This window comes from Neocloeon triangulifer, unplaced genomic scaffold, assembly GCF_031216515.1.
Source record: "Neocloeon triangulifer isolate White Clay Creek 2 clone unplaced genomic scaffold, ASM3121651v1 ptg000022l, whole genome shotgun sequence".
Taxonomy (NCBI): domain Eukaryota; kingdom Metazoa; phylum Arthropoda; class Insecta; order Ephemeroptera; family Baetidae; genus Neocloeon; species Neocloeon triangulifer.
Genome location: NW_026775562.1, coordinates 797,230 through 823,006, shown reverse-complemented (window position 1 = coordinate 823,006; position 25,777 = coordinate 797,230). Strand labels below are relative to the sequence as shown.

The window sequence follows — 25,777 nt, the reverse complement described above, 5'->3', positions numbered from 1 at the left end:
TCTGCGCACATTGCAAAAATGATTTTTGCGCATATTATGGTGCTACCCTCTGTTGGTTGATTTAGAAAACTCTCATTGCCGATTTCTATGAGTGTGTAGCGCGCGCAACTGAACGTGTCTGAACAGGTTCCAACAAGACCAAAGGTGAATATAAACAAAATTTCCAAGTTGAAGCCACTGCATGACTGCAGCGTGAAAAGCATTGACCACGAGGGACGAGACGAGTATCACGAGTACAGACAAACCGCAAATTCTCGCAAAAAAGCTCTTGAATTTTCGGTCATTCCTCAACGCCTTTCACGCAGCTGCAAATTTTCGTTCTGCAGTCGCAGTCATTTGACGCATTTCGATTCTGCACTCACTTTTGTAAGTAGCGAGTGTAAGTGTACATACAAGTACATACATAATGTATGACATATACATTACTAGACACATTCATACGTGTATGTATGTATGTAATGTGTGTATGTATTTAAGATAATGAAGGATTTGGGGAATTGCATTAATGTGTAGATTCTCTGTATTTACAATGTTTCATATTTCGTTGACTGCGCTTTATAAGATCATTTTAAATTCCAAGCATTCAAACATTTTAGGTTAAGCAGCCATGGAGGGCTCTTCCGATAGCTCCGAGGGAGAAGATATAAATGATATAAATATTGATCCTTTACATCGTCGTTCTGGTAATGGAGGTGAAAGATTTGCAGTCAGTGCTTCGTCAGGGAGAGCAGGGAGCACTACTGAAGATGTCAGGTACAGCAATATGTACATATATAAATTTAATTGCATCATTTTTTTATGTCCATATCAATGTATCTTATGTATATTATTTTTGATTTATAAATTCTAATTTTCGTTGTAGTAGCGCTGCTCGTAGCAGCGTGAACAAAACTCAGATAAGTGTACCTGAGGAGGACAGTGACATGGCTGGAGACAGTGAAGATGGAGACCACTTATCGATTGACGATTCTCATAACAACGAAGATGTCCGGTCAGACAATGATTCAGAAGAGCCTGTTGAGGACCAGGACGATCCGTTTGATTCAGATCTCTCCGCCGAAGAAGGGCAGGAAGAATCTCTGGGTCAAGCGGAAATCGCAGACATGGAAGTTGATGCAGATGATGAACCACCAGTTGCTCCACAAAATGCTAAGGGTATAATATAATTATGTGTATTAATTTTCAGGGTCATGATGTAGTTATATTTTAATAGTAATACAATTTTCCTTACTTAATAAACTTATAATTTTAAATTATACTTGTAATTTCATATATTTTCAGCCAAGCCAGAGCCCATCATAAGTATTGACTCCTTGATTAACCATCCTGATTGTCCAGAAATCTTTAAATTTTTGGCGGATCCAGGGTTCATTAATTCACAAGTTTTTGTAAGGCTTTAAAAAAATTAAACGATTATCGTTTTTTTTTCTCGGTTTTCTTTGTATATTAATTGTTTTTTGTTCTTTACTAGGAGGTGGCAAAAACCTTTGTGATAAATGCAAATGATTCACACATCTTTCCACTTGAGAAACAAAGGGAGCTAATCAAGATAGTGATGTTTGCCATGGGACACACCAAATGGTCAATTGCAGACTGTGGTTGGACACTTAAGACAGTTAACGATGCAGGTCATATGGTAATACAATGCTCCTTATAACAAAATTTCATCAATAATTAATTTATTGTGTGATAATAGCTGAACAGTGCTTATCAGGAAAATAATTTTATGCCCTTGCTGGAGTTGAATGATGAAGGTTCAAAGTGGTTACAAATCAAATTGTGCAATTTCCTCTACGGCATAACAGATGCTGCCATGTTTGCCAATCCAGATGGAGGAGGCAAATTGTTGTTGGAATTTCTGTACAAGTTTGCCAAAAAACTCACAAACTCTTTTGCCTGCTATGCCAGATATACAGGTATCTGCATAGGTAAGTTTTATTAAATTTAAATAATAGAAGCTAAAATTATAATTGTTTTAGAAAAAAGTTTTTACGTACAGTTTACACAAATGTAATCATATTAATTTATAGTCAGAGCTGTGATGCGAGTGCTTCTAAAGTATCTCAAGCGTCAATCAAGAAGCCTGTCACTATCAAAGAGATCGGGAACTGCCACTGTAGAAGATGAATCGTATGTTGACTACCTGCTGCAGAAAGTGAAGCAATTCCTTTTCCTGCTTTACAACGGCATGGAGTATGTTAATTCAGGGTCCATTGAATATTTTGAAAAATAGTTGCGCTTAATTACAGTGATATGAATGTTACCAATCGAATTGAAAGCTTTGAAGAGGTGATCAATCTCATGGTCCGATATCCTACAGCCATCATCATCGACCGTACAATTAAAGGGCTCACTAATTGCTTATTCTCCAGGAATCAAAAAGAGAAAGAATCTGCTGTTTTGGTAAATTTAATTTCAAATGAATAAATAATTGCTATGTAATTTTTTTTTTTCAATATTTCCTTGAATTTTGTAGTGCTTCTCTGCGTCATTTTCTAAGCTGGCTGACAGATCGGACAAAATTAAAAACTTTATGATGGAATGTGGAAAGTATTTTACTCCAAACCTCAGAAAAAATGGAGACGTGTATGATGCCACTGTACATCTTTTGAAACTAGCCTATGAACGAGGGTAAGCAAAATATACCAATGCAGTCATGGAGTCATCCCTGGCATATAATTAAATGTATATCTCATTCTACCGCGCCGCTCGCTCCAGTATCAATTTACAAAATATTTGCATATATACGCGTTCAAACTCCTTTCATCCTCAGCAAAGCTAATAATTAACATAATTTCACTTCTCCACTTTTCAGTTGGCTCCCAGAAGAAGATGCAGACTATATCAACATAGTCTTAAAAGAACACTTGTTCAATTCCACAAAGGGCATTGCCAAAAGAGCGGGAAAAGCCTTCGTGGAGCGCAGCGATGGCAGCAACATAGTTCTTAATTTGGCCAACATTCTTTTTGAAAACAAGGAGGCATATATATTATAGTACATTTAATTTTAAAAATCATTATGTCATAATTTTCAAGAGACTGGATGAAGCTATCAATGTTGTTCCTCAAGTGGCGCATGGCATCACTTACATCATGATTGAAGAGGCTGTTGAGAGTTTGACTGCTGATGACATTGATCTCCTTAAATCGTCCTATGTGATTAAAACTCTCACTTGTGTGCTCAGTAATTATAAGGCAAGTTCTTATAGAAATTTTATTGCAATTATAAATATCAGCCAAAATCTTTGGTTTGCAATCAAAATGTGGTATTATGTTGACAATTTAACAAATATAGCCAGCGCCTAAAGAAAGGAAAGGGAAAGTGCAAATGCTAATTGCTAGGAAACTGCCTGACCTGGTTGAGCAGTTTAAATATGACGAGTCATTGACATTCACTGTTTTGAAACTTGCTGAGAAAATCACTCCAACTGTTGGAAAAAATTGTGGAAAGGTTAATAAATGTTTTTAAGATTCAATTTTCCGTCACCTTATTCTGTTTTATGTTAAAAATTAGGTGATTGCCAAGCTCATCAAAGATTGCATTCAAAATGAAGAATACTTGAATGAAACTCTGCAAGTCTTGGAAAAATTTAAAAATCTGAAGGAGGTGGAAGACGTTTACCAAGAGTGGTTGGATGATATGCGCCAGTCCATGGAGGAATTCTCCAATAACATACGCAACATCCTAAGCAGTGATAGCGAAGACCTCGAGACTTACACGACCATCTTCGGTAAAGCCAAAAGCAGCTTGAATATACTCAGTGGAGCCTTTGATGACCTGCTGTTGACCTGCAAAAACTTGTCTCATAAATTGGCTACTGATCTTGAAGAAAACTCTGCTGATGCACAGATCAACGAAGATGTATATGCTATCTATTTTAATTTTCTGAATTTATAATTTAAATTATTTTTTGATTAACACTAGATGATCATTGCCTTGGTGAATTTGGAATTTTGTGCTTACGTAAAATTTGATACCCTCAAATGTAACGGGCAAGCATTCAAAGAACATTTCCCTGACAAATCTCACAATCAAGTTGTCAAAAGCATTTCTGACTTTCGACAAAAAGCTGTGACTGGATTTGAGGAACTTTTAAATCTTGATTGTCTGGAACCTTACATTAAACTATTGGTAAGAACATTACATAAATATCTTGGAGTGTATGTATAAGTGGTAATTTATGAATTGAGATTGCATGCATTTTTGGAAAAATAATTGTATGAATTACATTTTTACAGAATCTCAACAATTGAAACTATTAATAAATATAATATCGGATGATATGAAATTTTTAAATGCAAAATTTATGCCACCTATTGAGGCAAATGTTGTAAACCTTTTGCTGATGCACTGTCAAATAATTGCTTTAATTTTTTTATGATGATCGATCTACATGTTTCTTTATATAAATTTGTGTTTTCAGGTTCTAACACGGCTATTTGGAGTAATAAAAGTGGATTGGGAATATTTGACAGAGACAGAAATCAATCAGGATTTCCTCATTGAGTGCCTAAATAACCTCCTCATTGATCCACCCAAGAGAGTAAAAGATGCAGTACAAGAAGAAGTTCGAAGGGAAGCCTTTGCATCTCTCTTTGGCATTGACTGCCTGTACAAGTCTAAAAAAATTAGCGCTGCATTCTATTTAGCTTTGGGCAAGGTTTGTACTATGTGCCTGCATAAACTTTATTTAATTTTAAATAAAATTTTTTCATTTCAATTTTATTTTCTTAAGCAGAGTTCTGAGTCAAGTTATATGAGAGAGCCCATGCTTGATGCTTGGAGGAAGTTGTTCGGTGAGACAATTCAAGTGAAGAATAGTTCTGCCGAAGAGGAACACTTCAGTATTTTTGCTTACCTTTTTGAACTATTGATGGACATCGTACTTCAAATCATTAAAGATCATGAGGGTGCCAAACTTGAGGAGGTAGTTATCTACATCCAGGTATGTAAATAATGAAGCTATAATTAAAAAATTTATCCAATAAACAACACATCAAATATTGTAGAAGTCAACTGAGTTGGTGATGAACTGCTTGCCAGACAGCAATGAATTTGTGCGAGTGATTGTAAACGTTCATGATTACATTTTGAGATCTGCCGTTCAGGGCAAACCACATTTTGAAGTGATGCTGCGCTACTTTGCTGCCCCTATGGTGGATATATTGGATGAGGAACGCAAGAAATATCTGTAAAACGCAAAATTATTTTAATTTTTTTCATATACACAAGGGTGTCAATAATTTCAACAGGCAGAAGAAATATAAAAATTCTCTCAACGAAAGTCATGACTTTCATTTTTACAACGAAGCGCTTACAAGTGGTAGGCATTTTCATTTATAGAAAATTTCAACATTGATTTTTAAAATATTTGTCATTGCAGGCTTTCATGCTGCAGTTTCGTCTGAAAACGAGCAGGAGACACCTGCTCTACACAGAGCCAAAAGAACAGTTGCTTCTTCCACACCATTGCCAGGAGGTTTGTATTTGAAGTCGATCGATTGGTGTAACAACTAAAAATTCATGTTTACAGCCCGTGTCCCTGATGTTTTAAGCAGTGCACCTGATTTGTCTGCTGTCATTCATTCACCACCAGATGATCCGTATCTTTACACTGATACTGACAATGAGGATTTAACTGATACATGATTTCTTTACAGCTTTTTCAAAATAAAACTTAAAATAATATTGGTAAAAATTGCAGAACAGATATATATCATTAAAAATTTTTGTTTTACTTATTAGAAATGTCTATGTTGAAATTATTTTTGTAGCAATGATATTAGACAATTTAATGAAAATCTAAAGACAAAATTTTCTCTACTAAAGTTTTCTGCTGTGAAATATTAATGTTTGTCATAGTTCTAACTTTCTGTCATTATATCATTCTCTTGAAATTGGAATAATCTATATAATATATTATGCATTATGTGCATTCATTAATATTTTCAATCACGTAATATGGTAATAACTGTCAAAATTGTAATACTTTAATTTTTGGAAGAAAAAAAAATCTGTATGAAGATTACAATAAATTTGGTTTAAGTCAATATTTTTAGAAATTTATTTATTAATGAACATTTCAATTAACACCAAAAGCGCAAAATCAATAAGCATTATCTAAATAATTTTCATACTATTTCAATCACATGATATATTAAGACTTCTAGGAGGGACATTTATTTCTATAACAAAAAATGCTGCCTTAAGGCTATGACCTGAGCCAGTCAATTAATATGCTAATGGTGAGAAAGAAGCGGAATGTGTATTACAAAGAAAATGACTGACTGTATAGCGATTGATTAAAAATTTGACCTCAGTGCGAATCTATGAAGTCTGTATGGCTATTGACAAGGAAGTTGTAAACAAAACTGGCTTTTTTACGGTCAGCTGCTTGTTGTCTTTGCATGTTACTTGTCCTCGGTGGTTCTCTCAGGAATACACCACCAAAAAGGGTTGCTGCAGAAAAATTTCAAAATTAATTGGCAATCAATTCAGATTCTTGATTACTGACCTAATGTTTTGGCATCAAGTCCATTTCGGTTTGAATAATTTAAAAGCTCTTGTAAAAATGAGCACAAGTACAAGAAAACATTTTTTCGGTGGACAGGTAGTTGGTTTACAATCTGCAATAATTTTGTATTTTAACGGTTAATTATTGTTCCTAGGAGTTTAAAAAATAAATTGCCTCTTTAGATTGGGCGTAGTTTGAAGATGCGTCAAGACACTTAGCGTGGAGCGAAAAAGGCACCACTGGCTCTGCAGTAGACTCAAGCAACAGTAGGAGCGCTTCGGCAACTGAGTGCACACTTCCAGCTGAAGATAAAAATTATTTAATACAAATGTAGCAATAATAACTGAAGTTCACATAAGTTTTTATAACGTACTGCGTTAAAAATATATAAAAAAAATTTAAAATTCATTTAACTCGACCAAAGAAAAAAAATCAGACTTACGTATTGGGTCAGTTGAACCCTCGTCTAACCAATTTCGAATTTGAATGAGCTCCGTGTGCAAACCTGGGTGCTCAAACAGATGCTGCTGTTCGAGGCCCAGTTTGTACAAATGATCCACAAGAAACCAAACTTCTTTTGGAACAGGCAGTGGTGTTTGATCTTTTGGGGGATCATTTCCTGCTTGTGCTTCCTATTTCGATTTTATTTTTTTTTCATTAAAACTTCAATAAGGCTGTAGCTTTATCTTACGAGATCCATGAGCTTTTTGATGGGCACCTCTCGGATGGGCAGCGGCATGTAGACAAGCGCCTCGATGGACATGCCAAAGCAGCTGCGTTCGTAGGTGCCAGTGACTGTGATGAAAATGTCTTTACCCCCTTCCAGATGCAGCACAAGAATGTCATAAAGTTTGTCCTCTCCAGAGTTCAATTTACAAGCAGACTTCTTGTCAACAAACACCTCTAAGAGGATGTCACATTTATCTCCTGAAAAAAGCTTAAGTAGGAACAATTATTTTTTTCTTGAAGAATATTAACCTGGCATGATAAATCCAAGGTAAGGTTCAATATTGAGCCATTCCTTGCAAAAACTCCGGTCATCAAGTTTCTTTATGAATTCAAACTGAACAGGGACCTTGTAAAATTAAAATTGTGATTATTTTTAAATATTTGATTTGTCCATTTTTTACCTGTCCAGTGTTGGCGATAATAAGTTCTTTCTTTTGAGGCTCCAAGTATCGAACAGTATCAAGAATGATTTCTGTATTATCAACCATGACCTGGGGTAAAAATTCATTCTCCAGCTTGTCGAGCTTTTTCATTACATCTTCATGAATTTTTCTGTACTTGACTATGTCAATCACTCTGATCTGAAATTTAACGTTTTTTTTTTTTTTTAATTTTCAGGAGCAGGTTAACACACAAACCTCTGATTCAAATAGAGAACTGACAGGCTTGTGGTCGCTGATTCGTAACTCTGGGTGACTTCTGTAGACCAATTGTTTGATTCCCTCGCCCTTCCACAGCACTCTATCACACCAGGCCGGCGCCCTGTTTTTCTCACTGCCCAAAAATCATCTTTTAATGGCCAATTTTCATGTTATTTAGATTCAAACCTAGAATCCCATTCGTCAGTTCCGGGATCGTATTTGTATGTAGGCTTAAAGTTGATTTCTCCCTCTTGATAACCAACAAAGACATTTTTCTTCTCGTGTTGCAACTTGAGCTGATCCATCTCGAACACTGGTAAGTAACGCTCAGAGGCAATGAGATGCTTTGCTAGCTGAGGGTCCATTTCTGTGATGCGGTAATTCAGGTCCCCTAGCCAGTAAACTTGACTGAAATAAAAAATTTCAATTTAATTGCATCTCTGAAAATTAATCAATTTTTTGGAAAATAATTTATAATAAGAATATTAATAAAAGATTATTATTTTGCTCACTAATGTATATTCTAGTGGAATTTATGAATAAATTAAATCATACTCATGATCTTTGATGCTCTTCCTTGGAAGGAGTTGCCCAAAGGTTAGTCTCTGGCAGATGTCATGATAATCCTGGTTTCGTCGTTCAAACTCCTCAACGTGGGCTGCTAAATGCGAGTTCACAAAACACAGTGATGTGTTGTGCAACTCGAAACGCATTGCCACACCACCCTTGTTACCCTGAATAATCAAAAAATAAAATATTGATTTTTTTTAAGGAAACTAAGTAAACTCCAACCATTCTGCCGGCAATTCCGGTTCCAACTGTTTCCGCAGCAACAAGCTTAATGTGTGGCACTAAAGATTCTTTAACAAAAACGATCAGCATCATGCCAACAAGTCGCACCAACTGGACCTTTCTGTATTTGGCGCCGGGATGAAGCGCTTTGGACACAGCCGCTCTGGAAATGAAAAGTTTAATAAAAATTAATGAGTTAATCTACTTATAAATTTTATAAAAAAAAAATCTTACAGCCACTCTCCTTCTCGTGGGGTGTCGTTGAATAGGAATGCTTCTTTTCTCAGGTCTAACTCTTGAAATCCCACAGCATAGATGTCTGGCGGCTCAGCGTCAACACACAGCCATTCTCTGAGGCCAATTGTAGGTGGCTGGCCATTCACGTTCCACGTACCAACAAAAATTCTGAAATTTGAAATTGAAGAACATCAGGCAAAGTAAAATGAAGTGCAAAATTTAAAAAAGTCTAAAACCCATAATTTTTATTTTTGATATCCATCTTTTATAAGTGAAGAGAATTAATTAATCTTTGAAAGGTACAAAATATTTTGAGTAATTATTAGAGTTCATACTTAAAGTTCTGGATATGGGTGTAGTCATCCTCTTTCATAGACATCTGATAGCGGATAACGCTTTCCCTGGCTGCAATAGGCGTTGTCCCCTTGGCGATGCTCTGCCGAGGTACCACCAATTCTCCGCTTTCCAACTCCAGGGCCTTTTATGGAAAATTAGTAAATTAATTTTCCAATAAAACAGAAATAGGAATTTGGAAAACCACACAAAATACTTGCCAGCCCTAAACGTGTTAATTATCAACGTCACACAGTAAAAATAAAATAGTAAAAAAGTAAGTGTTTCTGGAAATAATCCGAATTTCGACAGATCTAGAAGAAGTGGCGCCCAAATCTTTGGCCAAACTACGTTTTATTTTAAAAAAATAGCAAAACTACAGGGTATTAAAATTTTGTCTCTGCAGGTGTTTCAGCGTAGGGTGTTGGAAAAAATCCAAAGTTGGTCACTTACTGACAAGTAGCAACTGCGAGTCTTCAAAACTCTCAGCTGCCAGAGTGAAAAAAGCATTAAATCTTATTATCAGTCTTGACCGGAGAAAAGTGAGATAATTTCCAGTGCATCATTTTGCATAATTTTAAATATATGAGATAAAAAAAAGCGGAAATAAAACTCACAGTTTCATTTCTAAGCTCGACCAAGTTTTTATCCAGTTCTGGATCCTCAACACATTTGACTTCATACTTTGATGTCCAGCTTGCATCCGGTGGAGGTCCCCGACCTTTTGATACCACTAAAAGAAAGCCATAAGCAGCCATAAGTTTGAATCAAATTAATAAACAAATCAAAAGTTAAAAAAGCCAAAAAAAAAAAACTTTTTCAACGTCAATAACCAAATATTTAGAGTGAATTAAATTCTCTTCTCTGTTGGTTTTCCATACATATTTCTAGTATTTAAGAATTAAGGAACAGCAAGAATAAATTATCATTGTAATTACATTCCATGCAGCGGAATATTTCCCCGACAAAAGAGCTCGTCGGTTCTCCAGGCACCATTTCGAAGAGCAGTTTCAACTTCTGCTTGGAAATGTGCAGGTAGACATCGCTCTGGTCCTGCTCAGACTCTGAAAAGCAAGTTGAGGAATTGGTCTGGCTCAATTCGAGAGCATCAGTACCAATGTTGCATTTGAAGTCCGGCCCGAGTGGGACGATCCGCTCGAAACTGAGCTCGCTAGCAGCGATTGGAGGGATGGCAGAGCTGACAAACACAAACAGGGCATAGCTGTTGCTTGCAGGGTGCTCCAGCAGGGCCAGGTACCGAGACGTCCGAACCCATTCTTTCATCTGACTTACCTCGTGAACCTTGAAAAATAATAATAATAATAATATCATAAAATATAACAAAAAATTTAAATATCTAGAAACTCACAGCGACGACCGAATCTCCAGAAGCTAATTTAGCCTGGATCAACTGACGAAGGGTCGGTGTAGTCATGGTTAGGTTGAGGAATTAGGCCGAATATTGAAAATCCTCAGGCACACCTGCAGGTAGCAAAACAGTTAAAAATATAATCATAACATACATAATTTCTCTACACATTTGAAAGAATCTCATCAAAATCATGCTGCAAATTGTTATCAGTTAAAGACTTACAAAAATAATATAAAATTTATTCCAATTATTATTAGCAATATTTTCAATTTATATTGCTCATGTAAATTATGTATAAAATTATTATGGCCAGAATTAAAACACTCCAAAAATTCTAGATTCTGTTCTTAAAAATATTAAAAATGAGATTTTCCTGTAATAAATGGTGTTATACCGGAATAATCTACTGTTTTGATTAGTCTCTTAGTATTATAAGGGTTTATTTTTAGAACTACATATATTATACATAATATACAAGCAAAAATCAATGAAAGATTGCTGTTATCCTGTTCTGCACAGAGTTTGTAGCTAAAATGTTTGAAGGCAACGCCCCCCTGTCATTGTATTGTACATAAACTTGTTGTGAGCACCAATTTTTTCCTCGGAAAAATATGAACTTTGTATTAAATTTTCAGCAGAATCAAATGTAAAATTGATGAGAGCGAGCTTAAAATTAAATAATTTTTAAACTATCAACATGGAAATAGTCAAATTAACGTCATAAAACGGGTTTATTTACCTTGCACCTAACCCTTCATAGCTGCTGTGAACTTGTCAGCCATAATGGTTCACCGGTGGTGTGAAGAAAAAGGATTTAGGAAATCAACATGTGTCATGATCAATAAATTATTTAAATGATCAAATATATGCCTTGAATCAAAATTCTGCTCTTGAAATTTATTACTCATAGTCAAATATTTATATTTTACACATAAATATCCAGTTTTTATGTTTTTAACCTTCTAGTACACGCTACTCCTTTGTTTACTTTCCACTCGAGTCGATCGTCCTGCCAGAGTCATCGGCAGCCACGTCGAAGGTGCACTTTTTCGGCCGAATTCGGGCGGTTGCTGACTGAGATTTCGGCACACGCAGTAGCGTCGGCATGGGAGGATCGCAAAGCGTTGAAATTCCGGGCGGAGGCACCGAGGGTTACCACGTTCTCAGGGTGAGTTGACAGCTCCGTTTCACACCCCCTTTTGACACTGCAGTGTCTTAAATCTTCGTATGAATTGCAGGTGCAGGAAAATTCGCCGGGACACAAAGCAGGCCTCGAGGCGTTTTTCGACTTCATTCTTGCAATAGGGAGCACAAGATTGGTAATCTTCATTATTTTATGAAATTTCCCCTTTTTTTAACTCAATTCTTCTGCGTTTTGTAATAATAATAATAATAATTAAGTTTATTGATGTCATATGAATGGCAAAAAAAATTTCAATTTACCCAATTTGCATTGTTAAAAAATCTTCTTTAAATATATTGACTCGTAATTCATGAGTTTTTTATTTGAAAATAAAAATTTACATTTTTTGTTATATGATGTTTTTACTGATTTATTTATGTACTTTCTATCAATTTAAAGGATCAAGACAATGACACTTTGAAGGAGCTCTTACGAAAATCTGTGGACACAGAGGCGGACATGCTAGTTTACTCAAGCAAAACGCAGTCTGTGCGGACAGTGAAGGTGCGGCCGAGCAGTCAATGGGGCGGGCAAGGCCTCCTGGGCGTCAGCATCCGGTTTTGCTCCTTTCAAGGCGCTAGCGAAAATGTTTGGCACATTCTTGTAAGTTATTAAATTATTTTCAATGTGCTGAAAAAATCCAAATATTTTGATAGGACGTGGAGCCAAACTCTCCCGCTGATAAGGCTGGTCTGCGATCAATGTCCGACTACATCATCGGGGCAGATTCCGTGCTTCATGAGTCGGAGGACTTGTATTCTCTTCTGGAAGCTCATGAAGGACGGGCGCTGTCACTTTATGTTTACAATAGCGATGATGACGCCTGTAGGCAACTCGCACTGACGCCTAATTCCAATTGGGGTGGTCAAGGAAGGTAATTTTTTTCACTAATTGTATACAATTAAAGTTTTCATTAATGAAAATGTGAAAGAAGTTCTGAATTAAAATTTTTTAATTATAAATTCCAGTCTTGGTTGTGGAATTGCGTTTGGATACCTGCACAGGATTCCCATCAGGAGAAGACAACCTGCCCAAGTGCCCAGCTCGCCACAAATTCCCGATCCGCTTCCCCCGACCCCAACAATACCTGCACCGGCTGAAGTGCAAGTAGCACAACCAATTGTAGAAGCACCTCAACCACCCCTTATTGAAACCGCAAAGGAGGTCGTCGAACCACCGGCTGCACCTATAATTTCTCAACAAGCAGAACCAGCTCTGTCAAATGTAATTTTTTCATTTTCCCCTATTTTTATTTACTTTTTAAAATTAATTTAATCAATTTTTTGAAAAATTTAGTTGATAAATGTTGATTTTATGGAATTTCAGGCGGCACAGTTGGCTGCAGCATTTGGTCCACTGCCGACTGAGCCACCCCCAGTGAGTTATGCGCCTGCTGTAGCTGCCGCCCCCATGCCTGAGCCTGTAGCACAAATACCATCGTCTGTGCCTATGTACAACATGGCCTTCCAGGGTGCTGGATTTGGAGCGCCAGGAGGAATGCCACCCCCACCAGCAGCCATTTTCAACCCCTATCAGGCACCTGTTGAAACCAACGTTCCTTTGCCGCAGCCGCCTCCAGCCACTGCGCCTGTACAGCCACCCCCAGTCAACAGTAAATAAATTTTTACTAAAATTAAGTTTTCAAGAGAGAAATTAATTTGCATAACTTCAATTATTGTGTAAAGTAAATCATAAAGGACTTGGAAATATTTCAAATCAATTACTTTAAAAAAATTTACTGTTATTTCTTCTAGATTTTAGCCTCCCGGCTGGCATGCCTCTAGTAACAACCCCAATCAATCTGCCTGGCTACCCCCCTATCACAGTTTCGGCGTCCGTGCCTCTAGACTCGTTCTCAACAGATGCGCCCAGCAGTGCGGCCCCAGGTGCCACCACCGGCCTCGGCCGCTACTTCAACACACAGCACACGTGAAAACTGCTGGGAAGTAGAATTATGTAAATATATAAATTGTAAGTTTATCGGAGGTGCGACTCTTCTACCATCGGCCAGGCGACTGAAAATATCAGACTTTCGAACAGAATAGAATGGGAAAGCCACTACTTGATTGCTAATGTGTTATTTGTTGGGAAATTTGAACTTTTTGTTGAGCGTGACACCTTCAGTTTCTGCTGCTGCATGTTGTTTTTCATATGTATAGCGTAATTATTACTATATGCAAATAAAAGTGATAATTTATACAAGGAAAATTTCATTGGATTTTCCAAAAAATTATTGCCCAAATTAATTTTATTTTTGTCAATCAAAAAGTTCTCAAACTTTAAGCTTTGGAAAAATTAAATCACTAACAAAAACGAATTAACTTTTTCATTCCAATTATTTTAAAATATTATTTTTTAGGACTCAAATGATCGAGCAAGTATAATCAAACAATTTGTTTATGCAATTATAAGTTAGTTGGAAAGCCAATCAAGAAACACTTAAGCTGCAGATGCTCTCATCCCTGGCACTGTGCAGATTTCAGCTGAAACAAATTACGTGCTAACGAGCAGGTGATGGCCTACCATCTCCAACCCGTTAAAAATTTCCTTTAGCAATTTGCGATTTTCCGGTTCACCGGCGACGATGACTCTCCGGTGGCGAACTGCAAAATGCAATTAGCGTATACGTAGGGGCTGTTATTTATCATTTGCCAGCCAGGGCGATCAGAGAGGGAGTATAGTCGGCGCCTGCGAGTTATGCAGCCCTCTCGCTTCCCCCAGTCAGATCACATCTTTCTTTTTCCTCTCCATCGCTCACGCTCACACACAGTCGGCGGGCCACAGATTGAAAGAGGTTCTCTCTGAAGCGAGAAGAGGAAGCGTGTCGCTTGAAAACAAACGCCAAATTTCATAAGTGCCATCTGATTTTCATTTATTTTTTCGGAGAAAATTATTTTGGTAGACTCGAGGAGTTGAGCCTTTTTGTGAATTTCGCGCAGAAGAAACAAAGACAACACCACCGAGTCGCTCCACAACCGTCCAGTAAGTACAACAAAATAATTTATAGAACACAAAACTAACACACGACATGACATGTGCGTATATTAGGAAAACTGACAAACACACGCGTTGAACACACAAGAGGTTTTTGTTGTTTTATGCCTACGTGATTTACTGCTTTTTTATCTCAAAAAGGCAAAAGGCACAGTGAAAAAATCGTCGCGCAAGCTTAGGCGAAAAGTAAAAAAAGCTAATTTATCTGCAGTTCTTGGGAACTTTGCAAAAAATGAAAATAATTGCAAATGATTTATTTTTAAATTTTGATCTAAACAAAATTTTGGAATTTTTATTAATTTTATCTTCTATTTCGTCAGCAATAATAATTTTTGATTGTAATATTGAAATGAATCGAATGAGGAATTAAAATTCGGCATGTTTTTTTAATTTCAAATAAAATAATTACTTTGGTGCGACAGTTGAATTTAGGCCGAGTTTGTTGAAACTAGGTAGATAAAGAGACCGCACTTTAAAACAAGGTCGGAGTTTTTTTTTTTTTTTTTTTTTTTTTTAAATTTAGTACTAGACCGTCTGCTGGACACTCTAACTGAAAAATAGATAACGTGCGCCGCCAAGGATCGCGGTCTACACCGACCAGCCGACTTGGTATATATTTTTATACATTATTGAAGTGCGTGAGCGCGTGACCCATTTTTCGGTATGAGTCGCCGCTCTCGAAAGAAGAAAAAAGCTCGGCCAGATGGGTCCAAGGCTGCATGCCTAGCTCTCTTTCCCTCTCGTCTCTCTCTCACTCTTTATTTGCACGTACCACCTACCCATAATGCGCGCACTCACATGGTGCCCCCGTAAATAAAAAGACCGCTTTCTCATTTCAAAAGATCATTTGGTCACTCGGCGCGGACCTGCAATTTCACGTGATACGAAAATTTATGGAATGATCAACCCGAGAAAAAAATTGGATCAAGCAAAATTTTATTTGAAGACGCAGTTTGAAGTTTGAGCTTGAAAAATTATTATGATAAAAACCTTTAAAAATTAGGGCTGACAATTTTTAGTTATGTTTAGATAAGAAAATTGTTCTATATTTGTTTTAACATTTGTGTTATGATTTTCTCAACTGATTTAAGTACATAATGTTATTGCTTTAACAAAATAAAAAATATATTAAATATTCGCAAACAAAAATTGTAATATTTGGCTCCTCTTTTGGCCCCAAGTTGTCTATTTATATTCACACTTTTATCTGGCTTTTATTAATTTTGGGGGAACATATAATATAATATATATATGACTTAAACTTGTATAATATCAGGAAAACTCTCAAGAATTCAGAGGCTTATTTTTGTATCAGGTGGAAAAACCTCCCCCTTTTTAGGCTTCGTTTCGTACACTTTTCCGTAAAGCTGCTCTTTATGAGCTTCTTTTCATTTCACACGTATTTATATCGCTTTTGAATAAAAATAACCAATATATCGGCTGATATATATTGAAAGAAGAAAAAACTTCACGGTGCGTATATTTATAAGTCGTGTGTCCCCTCGTGCGAAAAGGAGATCGATTCTCGGCGACTGCTTTTGCTCCCAGTCAAAGAGGCGGATTCATTTCAACCGACTTTGCTCTGCCCTGTGAGTTGTAAAATATATTCGCTCTCGTCTTGAATAAAATATTCATATTCTCCACTCGCACCTTTTCAAAAAAATAAGCCAAGACGCTTCCATGTATGCATTTTGAAGAAGAAATCAATTCATTTTGTCCAGGGAAGTCCAGAATTTAATAATTGTTTTATTCTCTCCATTTGAATAAAGGATATACAGTCTCTTCAATATCAACAACTTGTTGCACAGATTTGCTGTTTTCCTGGCAAAAAGTATCTCCTTTATTGCAATTTTGTTTTTAAATTCGTTTTTTAAATCATATAAATTTAAGGTTTACAAACAATCTTGCTTGTTAAAAATGATACCGCGATTCTATTAGAGAAAAAATTTAATGTTTTATTTGCCATTCTTTTTATTTTACCTTTTTTTACCCGATTTCACCTTCCAATTAGAAATAAGAGACAAAGAGCGTTTTTGTTGTGGTCATGAGAGGGATGCGAATTTTATGACCCACACAATGGGTTGTTGATTTATTCCCTGGTAAAAGCAATTTTCTATATTGAAAAGCAGGAGAGAGAAAGGATCTGCTAACGAAGTGGGCTCGGGGGCCTTTCCAAATCAAATCTTCGCAATGAAAAGTAATTAGGTTAATTATATTTGCGATCAATTTCAAATTACCAGTTAGGTCATTAGTAAGATAGATTTTAATTTCCTTAAATGAAAAAGTATATAATAATTTTGAAATAAAAAAACCACACGATTTCATATGGAGGCCGAATAATTTAAATATAAAATCAGTTTTTTAAAATTATTTAAATATTAAATGATTAATTTAGAACAATGTAATTCATAATTTCCTAATTTTTAGAGACTTTCTGAGACTCTTGATTAATTATTCACACTTAATTTGAGTGAAAAAAAAAAATACGTCCAACGCAAAAATGTAGCTTTTGGTGGACGTGCCTAGTTGCACGAGGAGACAAAATAGAGGTGTTCCTCACTTTAGCACCGTTGGTATATCTCCTATAATTATATATAATGGAGCAAGTGTGTGTGTGTTGAGTCCAAACACCCCTCTATCTTTTCTTTTCGACAGCGCAATGTGTCTCTTCTTTTCCACTTGGTAGCCCTCGTCCAAAACAAAAGGCTCTTCTCGTGTTTTCGCCAGTGCGCGTTGATTATTATTTACTCTGGCACACGCGGGGGCCAAACCTCTCCACGAATTTTTCCTGGCTCGTCGCTCCACTGATAACGAAAAAAAGGTGTCACGCCGCGCTATGTGATAACGAGTAAAATAATCACACCGGTTTTTTGGTTTATGCAAGAGGAATGCTGAAAATATTGAAGCAAAATTTATTTGAAAAAATATGTAAGAGGAAGTTAATTTCAAAAGAAAAAAAAATATCATTTCCTCCTTTGAATTCTGTCGTTGGATTTTAACAAAAGGCCTTTCAAATTTAGGCGTCGAAGAGCGCAAGCCTTGACCCAAAAGTGAAAAGTGTGAGCGTTCGATTTTAGCCCGGTCGTAAATTCTCTTCTGGGTGTGCTGTTGACTGACCGATCAGCAGCAGCTTTTCGTAACACCCTTTGTTCTTATTTATATCTCCGGTTAAATCAGTTTAACTTTATTTTGAAATTTTAGAGCAGCATTTTTCTGATTGGAGAGTTTTTTGTTTTTCGTTCAGATCGACCTAGGGGTTGTTTGCCCCAAGGAATGTGCAGCTGTATAGGGTGCGCACCCTTATATACCGTCATCGCCTAAACTTGTCCGCATTCTTAAGCCTGCAAAAAGACCATTTCCAGACCGCGCCGCATTGGAATGCAATCCTCTCTCTAATCTGCTCTCTCGCGCCAACTTGGCAAAGGTACTTTTTATATATTATTCAGCAGATTCAAAGAGTTCATGACACTGTGGATTTGTTAATATACAAATTTTATTTTAAATGCCAAAAACTAATAAAATTACAAATTAATGAAAATAATTCATATTATAATATTTCAAGCTCAATTTATTTTTATTTATGTCGGTCATTCAACTGAAAATTTTACTTCTTTAAAAATTCTGTTCTTTTTCATACGGGATAAATTTTTGGTACATATTTCCAGAAATAAACTGATATTTTTTTATTCGTCCTATTTGAAATCAACTCGCAAACTGAAAAATAAATTGGATTGTTATTGAGATCTGCCTGAAGATTTGTGCGGGTCAAGGTACTTCATATAAAAATACACACTGTATACGTGTCCCTGAATGAACAAATAAAAAGAGCTTATGGTGCAGACCTACACACAAACGTGGTGCGCGCATATATAAATTTTTCTTCTTTTATTCAAAGACCTGCTGCAGAGAGAGATAAATCCCGATCACCTTGCGCGTGCACAAATACAGATGAAAACGAAAGAGGTCGTGACATCGAACCTTATACAAGAGAAACGATTAATTTATTGGAAAGCGAAAAAAAAATGTTAATTCGGTCCATGACAGAAAAAGAGAACACGTGCATTGACGAGCATATTGTGCGTAAATGGTGACGAAAAAGGTTCAAAACAGTGTATGACGAAATTTTACACCTTTGCATCGAATGAGCACTACGAGGTGTGAATGATTAGTTCCTTTCAGAAAACACATGCTAATTGAAAAGAAGGAAGAAAAATTGAGGTTAATGAGCTCGCAGAGTTATTTTTAATATTTTAATCTCGAGTTTCATTTTTTTTTTTTTTTTTTTTGAGCTGATAAAGTTCGGAGTTGCCTCAGATATAGCATGTGGCTGCTTTAATTACTTTATACGAAAATTTTCTTAAAAACTGAAATAAAATTGAAAATTTATATCAAAATAAAATATAAATTTTTTTTAAATTGAAAAAATTATTTTATATGATTAAATAAGTTTATAAAATAATGTTAAATTCAAAATTATAAAACAATATATTCTATATTATAATTTAAAAAAAACCTTGATTAAAATTTAAAAAAAAAAAAATTAAGTTTATATTATTTAATTGGGAAATTTTAAAAATATATTCAATTGCTAAGATAAAATGAGGTAAAACTATGTCATTTGCTCATAGCAAAGGGCAAAATATTTATTAAAAATCTAAGTTATAGGTTACTAAATGGTTAATCTGATTATTGTGAAGATTAGATTAGATTAGATAATTGTTTTATTCATTTGAGCACAAATTTACAGTCATCAACAAGCACAAAAATACCTCCAAAACATGTTAATGTTGCCCGTAGAACACGTCAAGTCTTTACATGCTAATTAAAATTATGTCCGAAAAACTCGAACCGATCGTAAAACATATTATCATACAACACCTTCTTTACAAGTTTCTGAAAATCTTTGCATTGAATTCTATTTTTTATTAATAAATTTCAATATTTTAGTTCATTTGGTTGGCCTCAATTTTAGTTTCGGAGAAATATATTTTGAATTATTAAGTACTAGAATTTGCAAATACATACAAATTAATTAAATCGTATTCAAAAATGATCCTTAGCGTAATTGGAGTCACGTGCAGAGAGTCTGCACTCTTCAGATCTACTTTATTAATAAAGCCGAAGCGCGCAATAGAACAAAAGAGGATGTGGCAATTTTTCTCTTGGGCGGTTTATCTATCTAGATGTGTGAATGGGGACGAGAGCCAGAGAGCTGCACACAACCGTGCAGAGATTTAATATGCAGTACGGATTAAATTAAAAGAACTTACTTCTGCTATATAGCATGTCTGCTCTTTTATTCGTCCGACGTCAAGCAGCTCATTGCCTCATCCCACCAGCTCTTGACAGGCAAAAGCTGATTTCGTCCGCCGCCGGCTTTGAGTTTTCTGTTATTTTTATTTCGTGGCTAAATAACCACATGTCAAACAGCGTGATTTTATTTACAATTTCAGAAATTGATTGAATTATATATTTAATAAAAATTGCTAGCCTAGAAGAGCTTTTATAAAATAATTCTTAACTTTTATGCAAATAAATATTTTTAAACACGGCCCTCTGTGCAAGTGCAAAGATGTAAATTATGTAATCAAGCGATCACTGTCTAAATTTAAGTAAATACGAGAGGAAGAAAGTAATAAAATATTAATTTTATTTTATTTCTTACAATAAAAACTTCCAAAATTTCATTTACTTTTCATTAAAAGAAAAGAAAAAAAAGATTAACAATTTAAAAAAATTTAAAATAGAATAAAAAGGTTTTAAAAATCTTCCACTTATTCAACACAAATGAATTAATTTACCTTGAATTTTTTTAGCGCATCCCATAATCAAAACCCCAGGCAGAACGACTGCTATATTTTTATATTTTTTCATTTTTATTTTGTATTTTTTTTTTTATGATTTTAGTTACTTTTATTGATTGAATATACAATACACGTTTGGAAAGGTCAAAATAAATAAACATTATACACGCATATGGTCGGTCTCTCTCTTGGCAGGCAGAGGGAATGGTTTTTGAAAAATGCGCTGACCTCGCTGGCACCACACATACGTTCTCGGCGCAAGGTCTCGACCTTTCCAGTCTCGGGGTTTATACTTACGGCACGTTTTGCAAATGGAAAGGCGAGTGATTATGAAAATTTTCATCTAGATTTCGGTACAAAAATTCAGACAGACAAAGGAAAAACAGAGAGAGTCGAGAGTTAAAAAGCCGGCGGCGTTTCTTCTTGACAATTTGTACCCTATTGTCTGCGCCCGTGTGCGACGTGTGTGCCGCGACTAGAATGGCGCAAATTGCACTTTTGCATCATCAGAACCTCTCGCTGGCAGCAGCAAATGAGGTTGCACAGAGATTTTGTTGCTCAGAGAAAACAACAAAAGCTACCAATTAAAAATTTCAACTTCCAACTTCCAACGTAAGCAGCCGAGAAAAAAAATATTATTATTTCAAGTCCGTTCTTTAATTAAAAAACAAACAACAAAAATGGCAAATAATAATTTGAAAGAAAAAAAACAACTGTTGAAAGATTTTAAAGCACAAAAAATTTTTAAAAAAATCAAGGAGAGCAAAATAATTTTTTTTTCATTTTGCTTCAGATTATTATTTTATTATAGCCTTATTTATTTTACATAAAAATTAATTAAACAAAACTAATTAAATATAAGGTATGAAATTGCTTGATTTTAATTGTTCGTAAAATAAACATTTTAATCTAAAATTATTGTTATCCTTGATTATTTTTAATTGAAAAACTAAAAATTTTAGCTTTACAAATTAATGACAATTCAAACTTTTATTTTCAGAGGTCCGACGCGAGTGTGGGTTGCAGGGGTGCAAGATTCTGTCCGTGAGTGGTCACGGGTGGTGGGGGTCGTCTGCCGGGACCCCCGCGGACCCCAAGGGCGAGCTGGGCGAGCACCAGCAGCACCGCTTTTCGTGGCGGGCGCCGTCTCCTACGGGGGCGGCGCGGCCCCTCTCGCCCACAGCCCCTGCCGACATGGTGGTGCAGAAGGTAGGGCGGCAGTCCAGCCTCACCAGGCTCGGCTCCATCCTCAACACCGCCGTCCACCCCAAAAGACAACAACCCAGTAAGTTCAAAAATTAGTTGAAATTGACTGTTCATGTGCAATAAGTAAAATTATAGAATAAAATTAATTTTTAATGACTTTTAAAATAATTAAATTCTAAATTACCGTCATATTTTACTTTTCATACGTGCCGGAAATAAATTTTGCATGACCTACATTATTTTGAGCTTTTTATATAAAACTCTCAAGCCGGGCTGATACTTATTGCCGAACATATTGCGGTGTAAAAATAATCTGCGGGGTTGCGTCCGCTCACGTCAGTACGTATGAGTTGTGTTTACGCGGCGCTAGCGAAATATAATAGCATCCTTGCGCTTTTTATTCTCACTCTCGGATTTAATAATAGAGCTCCTTTGAACGAGACACACACGGGAGACCACGCGGTTTAATTGAAACGAAACAGGGTGAAAAGAAACGCAGCGACGAGCCTTCCATGATATTATGCGCTCAAAATACATTCGACGACAAACCTGCTGTTCTGTACACATTTCAATTTGAGGGCTTGGAAAAAAACTGCGCAGTAAAATTTTTGCACTATTGATGTGTAAAAATCGTAAAAATAATTTAAAAATCTTAATTTTTTTAGAGCATATTATGTTTATTTCATTATCATAGATATATTTTTTTCGGTGGCTTTATTTGTTTTGTCTTCTTTATTGATTTTCAAGGGGTCTGCAAATTTTCCCCAACCGCGAAAATCGGCAAAAATGTAGAGGTTGAATTTCATTGGCAGCAGACGGACGCGGATCGGGGGGCGGGGCGAGAGCGGTGCTGCCACCTGTACGAAGCTGCGTCGCCATTGTTTGAGTCTATGAGAACGAAGAGTAAAGCTATCGGCAGAATTATGAGCGAAATCGGTGGTCATCGACTCGTGTAGGGTGCCTAAGCGGACACCGCGGGGCTCGGCGATTCGGCCAGCGTTCGTGCTGTCGGCAGGCGGGCGTATTGGCACGAGATGAGCGGTTGGCGCGACAAAAACGGGCTTCGAACGGAGCCCTTTCTGAGCCGCAGACTAACGGCCCTTTTCTCTTTGTTTCGCAGGCAACGGCGAGGTGCAGTGGTGTTTCTCGCAGGTCAAGGGGACCCTGGACGATGATGTGACCGAGGGTGAGTTTTTTGATCAAATCGGCCAATCAATTCATTTGTTTAATTTGATTTTTTCGCACCTGCAGCCGACATCATATCATGCGTCGAATTCAACAGCACCGGCGACCTACTCGCCACCGGCGACAAGGGCGGTCGCGTCGTCATTTTCCAGCGCGATCCTCAGGTGAGGAAATAACCCTTCGACCTTCAGAATTTATTTGGTTTCCAGGGACCAATTCCCTAGGTTAATTGTGGAAGTTGACAGTCGAATTTCAAACCCGCCGTTGATTGCTTCTGTCCCGCTCTTTTTTCAAGGACTTTTCAAAAACGACTGTCAAACTCTATGATCAAGTTTTTAACAGGATTTAACTATAATGTTTTCAATTGCTTTGATTACAGTCGAAGACCGCGATGCCTCGACGGGGCGAATACAATGTCTACTCGACCTTCCAGAGCCACGAACCTGAGTTCGATTACCTCAAGAGTTTGGAAATCGAGGAAAAAATTAATAAGATCCGGTGGTTGAACCGGCAAAATCCTGCACACTTTCTGCTCTCAACCAATGACAAGACCATTAAGTTGTGGAAAGTCTCCGAGAGGGATAAGAGAGTCGAGGGATACAATACACGCGAGGACACAGGACAGCTCAAGGATCCGGCATCCATCACCTCGCTTAGAGTAAGTTAAAAAGTTATTAAATTTAACAAAAATCATTCCATCAATTTTATATGTCTAAGGAATTCAATTTGTAAAATCTCAAATAATTTTATTATTTGTTAAAAGTTGAAATTTTTAACTAGATTTGTGTTAAGGTTTTATTGTATTATCTAAATAGCTACCTGTCTTTTATATTGTGCTTATCAGTAATCAGTATCCAATTAAGTTACGAGTACCCTTGAGTTATATCTCGAGTGAGTTAAACTGCAATGATTTTTTATTAACATCTACACTCGGTATAAATTTTATTCTCTCACGTCTGCCTGCAGGTACCTGTAATAAAGCCAATGGAGTTGATGGTGGAGGCGTCACCACGGCGCATTTTCGCCAACGCGCACACTTACCACATCAACTCAATCAGCGTAAACTCGGACCAGGCGACCTACTTGTCAGCGGACGACCTGCGCATCAACCTTTGGAACCTTGAGATCACCGACCAGAGCTTCAACATTGTCGACATCAAACCCACCAACATGGAGGAGCTGACTGAGGTGATCACTGCCGCTGAGTTCCATCCAATTGACTGCAACGTCTTCGTCTACTCGAGCAGCAAGGGCACAATCCGCTTGTGCGACATGCGCGAGGCCGCTCTCTGTGATAAGCACGCCAAACGTAAGGGTCTAATTAAAAATCGAAAATTATGGAATTTCTATTATACTAAAGGATCAAAAGTATTGCATTAGCTTTTCAAATATATAATGTACTTATTAATTTTTTTGGAATTTTTTTGTCAGGAGTTTTTTATTCATATTTTTAATGTTATTGTGATGCTTTGTTTAGTGTTTGAGGAGCCAGAAGATCCCACAAATAGGAGTTTCTTCTCTGAAATAATCTCAAGCATTTCGGACGTGAAATTGTCCAACTCGGGCCGCTACATGGTGTCCCGAGACTACTTGTCGGTCAAGGTTTGGGACTTACGAATGGAAACAAAGCCCATCGAGTCCTATGCTGTGAGTTTTCCTTTTAAAAAGTTGATTTTGATACTGATGCAAGACCTGACAGGTGCATGAGTATTTGCGGGCCAAGCTGTGCTCTTTGTACGAGAGTGACTGCATTTTCGACAAGTTTGAGTGCTGCTGGAACGGCAACGACTCTGCCATAATGACCGGCTCGTACAACAACTTTTTCCGGATGTTTGATCGCACCACGAAACGCGACCTCACGCTCGAGGCGTCTCGAGAAGTTGCCAAGCCGCGCACGGTGCTCAAACCCAGAAAGGTAAGATCAGTCCAGATACTTATAAATTATTATTTTCCCAAATCGTCTAGACTTCGATTTTACATTCTATTCTTAATTTTTTTCTTGAATCAATACTTCACTTATTTCTAATTAATTTAAAAATGCTGATATTATTTTTATTTGGCAACTTTCTTTCATCTTAATAATTAATAAAATTAAATCGCTCCAGGTGGGAATGGGTGGCAAGCGGAAGAAGGATGAGATCAGCGTGGACTGTCTGGATTTTGGCAAGAAAATTTTGCACACGGCGTGGCATCCGTCGGAAAATATAATAGCCGTCGCGGCCACCAACAACCTTTTCATCTTCCAGGACAAGTTCTAATGCCTTTCCTAGAGGTACTTTTTCTTTGAAATTCTATTGTATCGCTTGCTAATTTTTTTTTCAACTATTGGTTTAGGAAGACTGGAGGCTCGGGAGGCCTCTGATTTTGTTGCTGCCATTTGTTTTGTCGGAATAATCTCGCGGTCGGTGCCATCCGAAGAGAGAGAGAGAGGGAGAGAATGGAGAAAGAAAGGAAGAAAGCTTTGCTGCTTTGCACAAACTTCAGGGTGGATCGAGAGAGGGTGTTTTTGTGCCTGTGTGTGTGCCGGGGGGAGTTGATCCAAAGTAAAAAGACTTGCAACTCGCTCTCACTCACTTGTTGCGTATAAATTATTTTTGTTTATCGAGTTATTGGTTAAGATAAATTAATAAAAAGCGTGGGCGCGGCTCCAGCCAAATGTATGTACTACGAAACGAACGTACGTGTGGAGAAACTACGAGAATGAAGACGGAGTCGCGCCTCAAAAGGACTCAAACTGGAGAAAAAAAAAACTAGCTATGGTTTTGCAGAAGAATAAAAAATGAGAT

At 36.8% G+C, this 25,777-nt stretch overlaps 4 protein-coding genes across 10 annotated transcripts; 3 read left to right on the top strand and 1 right to left on the bottom strand.

Annotated features, from left to right (window-relative positions):
• The first annotated feature begins 209 nt into the window (after nucleotides 1-209).
• LOC132204373 (uncharacterized) lies at nucleotides 210-5,890 on the top strand. 2 transcript variants are annotated; one of them, XM_059632853.1, is made up of 20 exons: nucleotides 210-366; nucleotides 597-753; nucleotides 866-1,155; nucleotides 1,282-1,388; nucleotides 1,472-1,636; nucleotides 1,697-1,928; nucleotides 2,031-2,193; nucleotides 2,250-2,403; nucleotides 2,477-2,631; nucleotides 2,816-2,981; nucleotides 3,037-3,195; nucleotides 3,296-3,451; nucleotides 3,515-3,862; nucleotides 3,926-4,132; nucleotides 4,425-4,661; nucleotides 4,740-4,946; nucleotides 5,011-5,192; nucleotides 5,254-5,324; nucleotides 5,385-5,480; nucleotides 5,535-5,890. In XM_059632853.1, exons 2-20 carry the CDS (start codon nucleotides 608-610, stop codon nucleotides 5,648-5,650), a joined length of 3,357 nt encoding a protein of 1,118 aa, XP_059488836.1. In that variant the 5' UTR covers nucleotides 210-366; nucleotides 597-607; the 3' UTR covers nucleotides 5,651-5,890. The 2 variants fall into 2 exon arrangements, with proteins under 2 accessions (XP_059488836.1, XP_059488835.1); XM_059632852.1 differs by having other exon boundaries at nucleotides 863-1,155; nucleotides 5,535-5,888.
• A 134-nt stretch (nucleotides 5,891-6,024) lies between these two features.
• LOC132204374 (type II inositol 1,4,5-trisphosphate 5-phosphatase) lies at nucleotides 6,025-11,459 on the bottom strand. Of its 4 annotated transcripts, XM_059632857.1 has the most exons (19): nucleotides 11,359-11,459; nucleotides 10,617-10,729; nucleotides 10,363-10,549; nucleotides 10,186-10,311; nucleotides 9,865-9,980; nucleotides 9,701-9,736; nucleotides 9,250-9,392; nucleotides 8,912-9,082; nucleotides 8,678-8,840; nucleotides 8,441-8,619; nucleotides 8,072-8,293; nucleotides 7,883-8,018; nucleotides 7,646-7,825; nucleotides 7,494-7,590; nucleotides 7,207-7,442; nucleotides 6,958-7,147; nucleotides 6,690-6,817; nucleotides 6,516-6,627; nucleotides 6,026-6,460 (listed from the first exon to the last, which is right to left on the bottom strand). In XM_059632857.1, the coding sequence occupies exons 2-19, from the start codon at nucleotides 10,680-10,682 to the stop codon at nucleotides 6,318-6,320; spliced, it is 2,631 nt and encodes an 876-aa protein (XP_059488840.1). In that variant the 5' UTR covers nucleotides 10,683-10,729; nucleotides 11,359-11,459; the 3' UTR covers nucleotides 6,026-6,317. The 4 variants fall into 4 exon arrangements, with proteins under 4 accessions (XP_059488838.1, XP_059488840.1, XP_059488837.1 ...); XM_059632854.1 differs by having other exon boundaries at nucleotides 10,186-10,549; XM_059632855.1 differs by lacking the exon at nucleotides 11,359-11,459 and having other exon boundaries at nucleotides 6,025-6,460; nucleotides 10,186-10,549.
• Nucleotides 11,460-11,610: 151 nt separating this feature from the next.
• On the top strand, nucleotides 11,611-13,818 carry LOC132204296 (Golgi reassembly-stacking protein 2). The gene is made up of 7 exons (XM_059632723.1): nucleotides 11,611-11,787; nucleotides 11,858-11,938; nucleotides 12,202-12,405; nucleotides 12,459-12,676; nucleotides 12,771-13,026; nucleotides 13,129-13,414; nucleotides 13,557-13,818. Exons 1-7 carry the CDS (start codon nucleotides 11,725-11,727, stop codon nucleotides 13,733-13,735), a joined length of 1,287 nt encoding a protein of 428 aa, XP_059488706.1. The 5' UTR covers nucleotides 11,611-11,724; the 3' UTR covers nucleotides 13,736-13,818.
• Nucleotides 13,819-14,572: 754 nt separating this feature from the next.
• LOC132204756 (protein phosphatase PP2A 55 kDa regulatory subunit) lies at nucleotides 14,573-25,756 on the top strand. 3 transcript variants are annotated; one of them, XM_059633496.1, is made up of 10 exons: nucleotides 14,573-14,784; nucleotides 21,601-21,885; nucleotides 22,927-22,992; nucleotides 23,058-23,155; nucleotides 23,371-23,649; nucleotides 23,958-24,300; nucleotides 24,469-24,638; nucleotides 24,691-24,906; nucleotides 25,097-25,263; nucleotides 25,330-25,756. In XM_059633496.1, exons 2-9 carry the CDS (start codon nucleotides 21,795-21,797, stop codon nucleotides 25,247-25,249), a joined length of 1,416 nt encoding a protein of 471 aa, XP_059489479.1. In that variant the 5' UTR covers nucleotides 14,573-14,784; nucleotides 21,601-21,794; the 3' UTR covers nucleotides 25,250-25,263; nucleotides 25,330-25,756. The 3 variants fall into 3 exon arrangements, with proteins under 3 accessions (XP_059489479.1, XP_059489477.1, XP_059489480.1); XM_059633494.1 differs by having other exon boundaries at nucleotides 14,574-14,784; nucleotides 25,326-25,756; XM_059633497.1 differs by lacking the exons at nucleotides 14,573-14,784; nucleotides 21,601-21,885 and adding an exon at nucleotides 22,673-22,847 and having other exon boundaries at nucleotides 25,326-25,756.
• The last annotated feature ends 21 nt before the right edge of the window (nucleotides 25,757-25,777 follow it).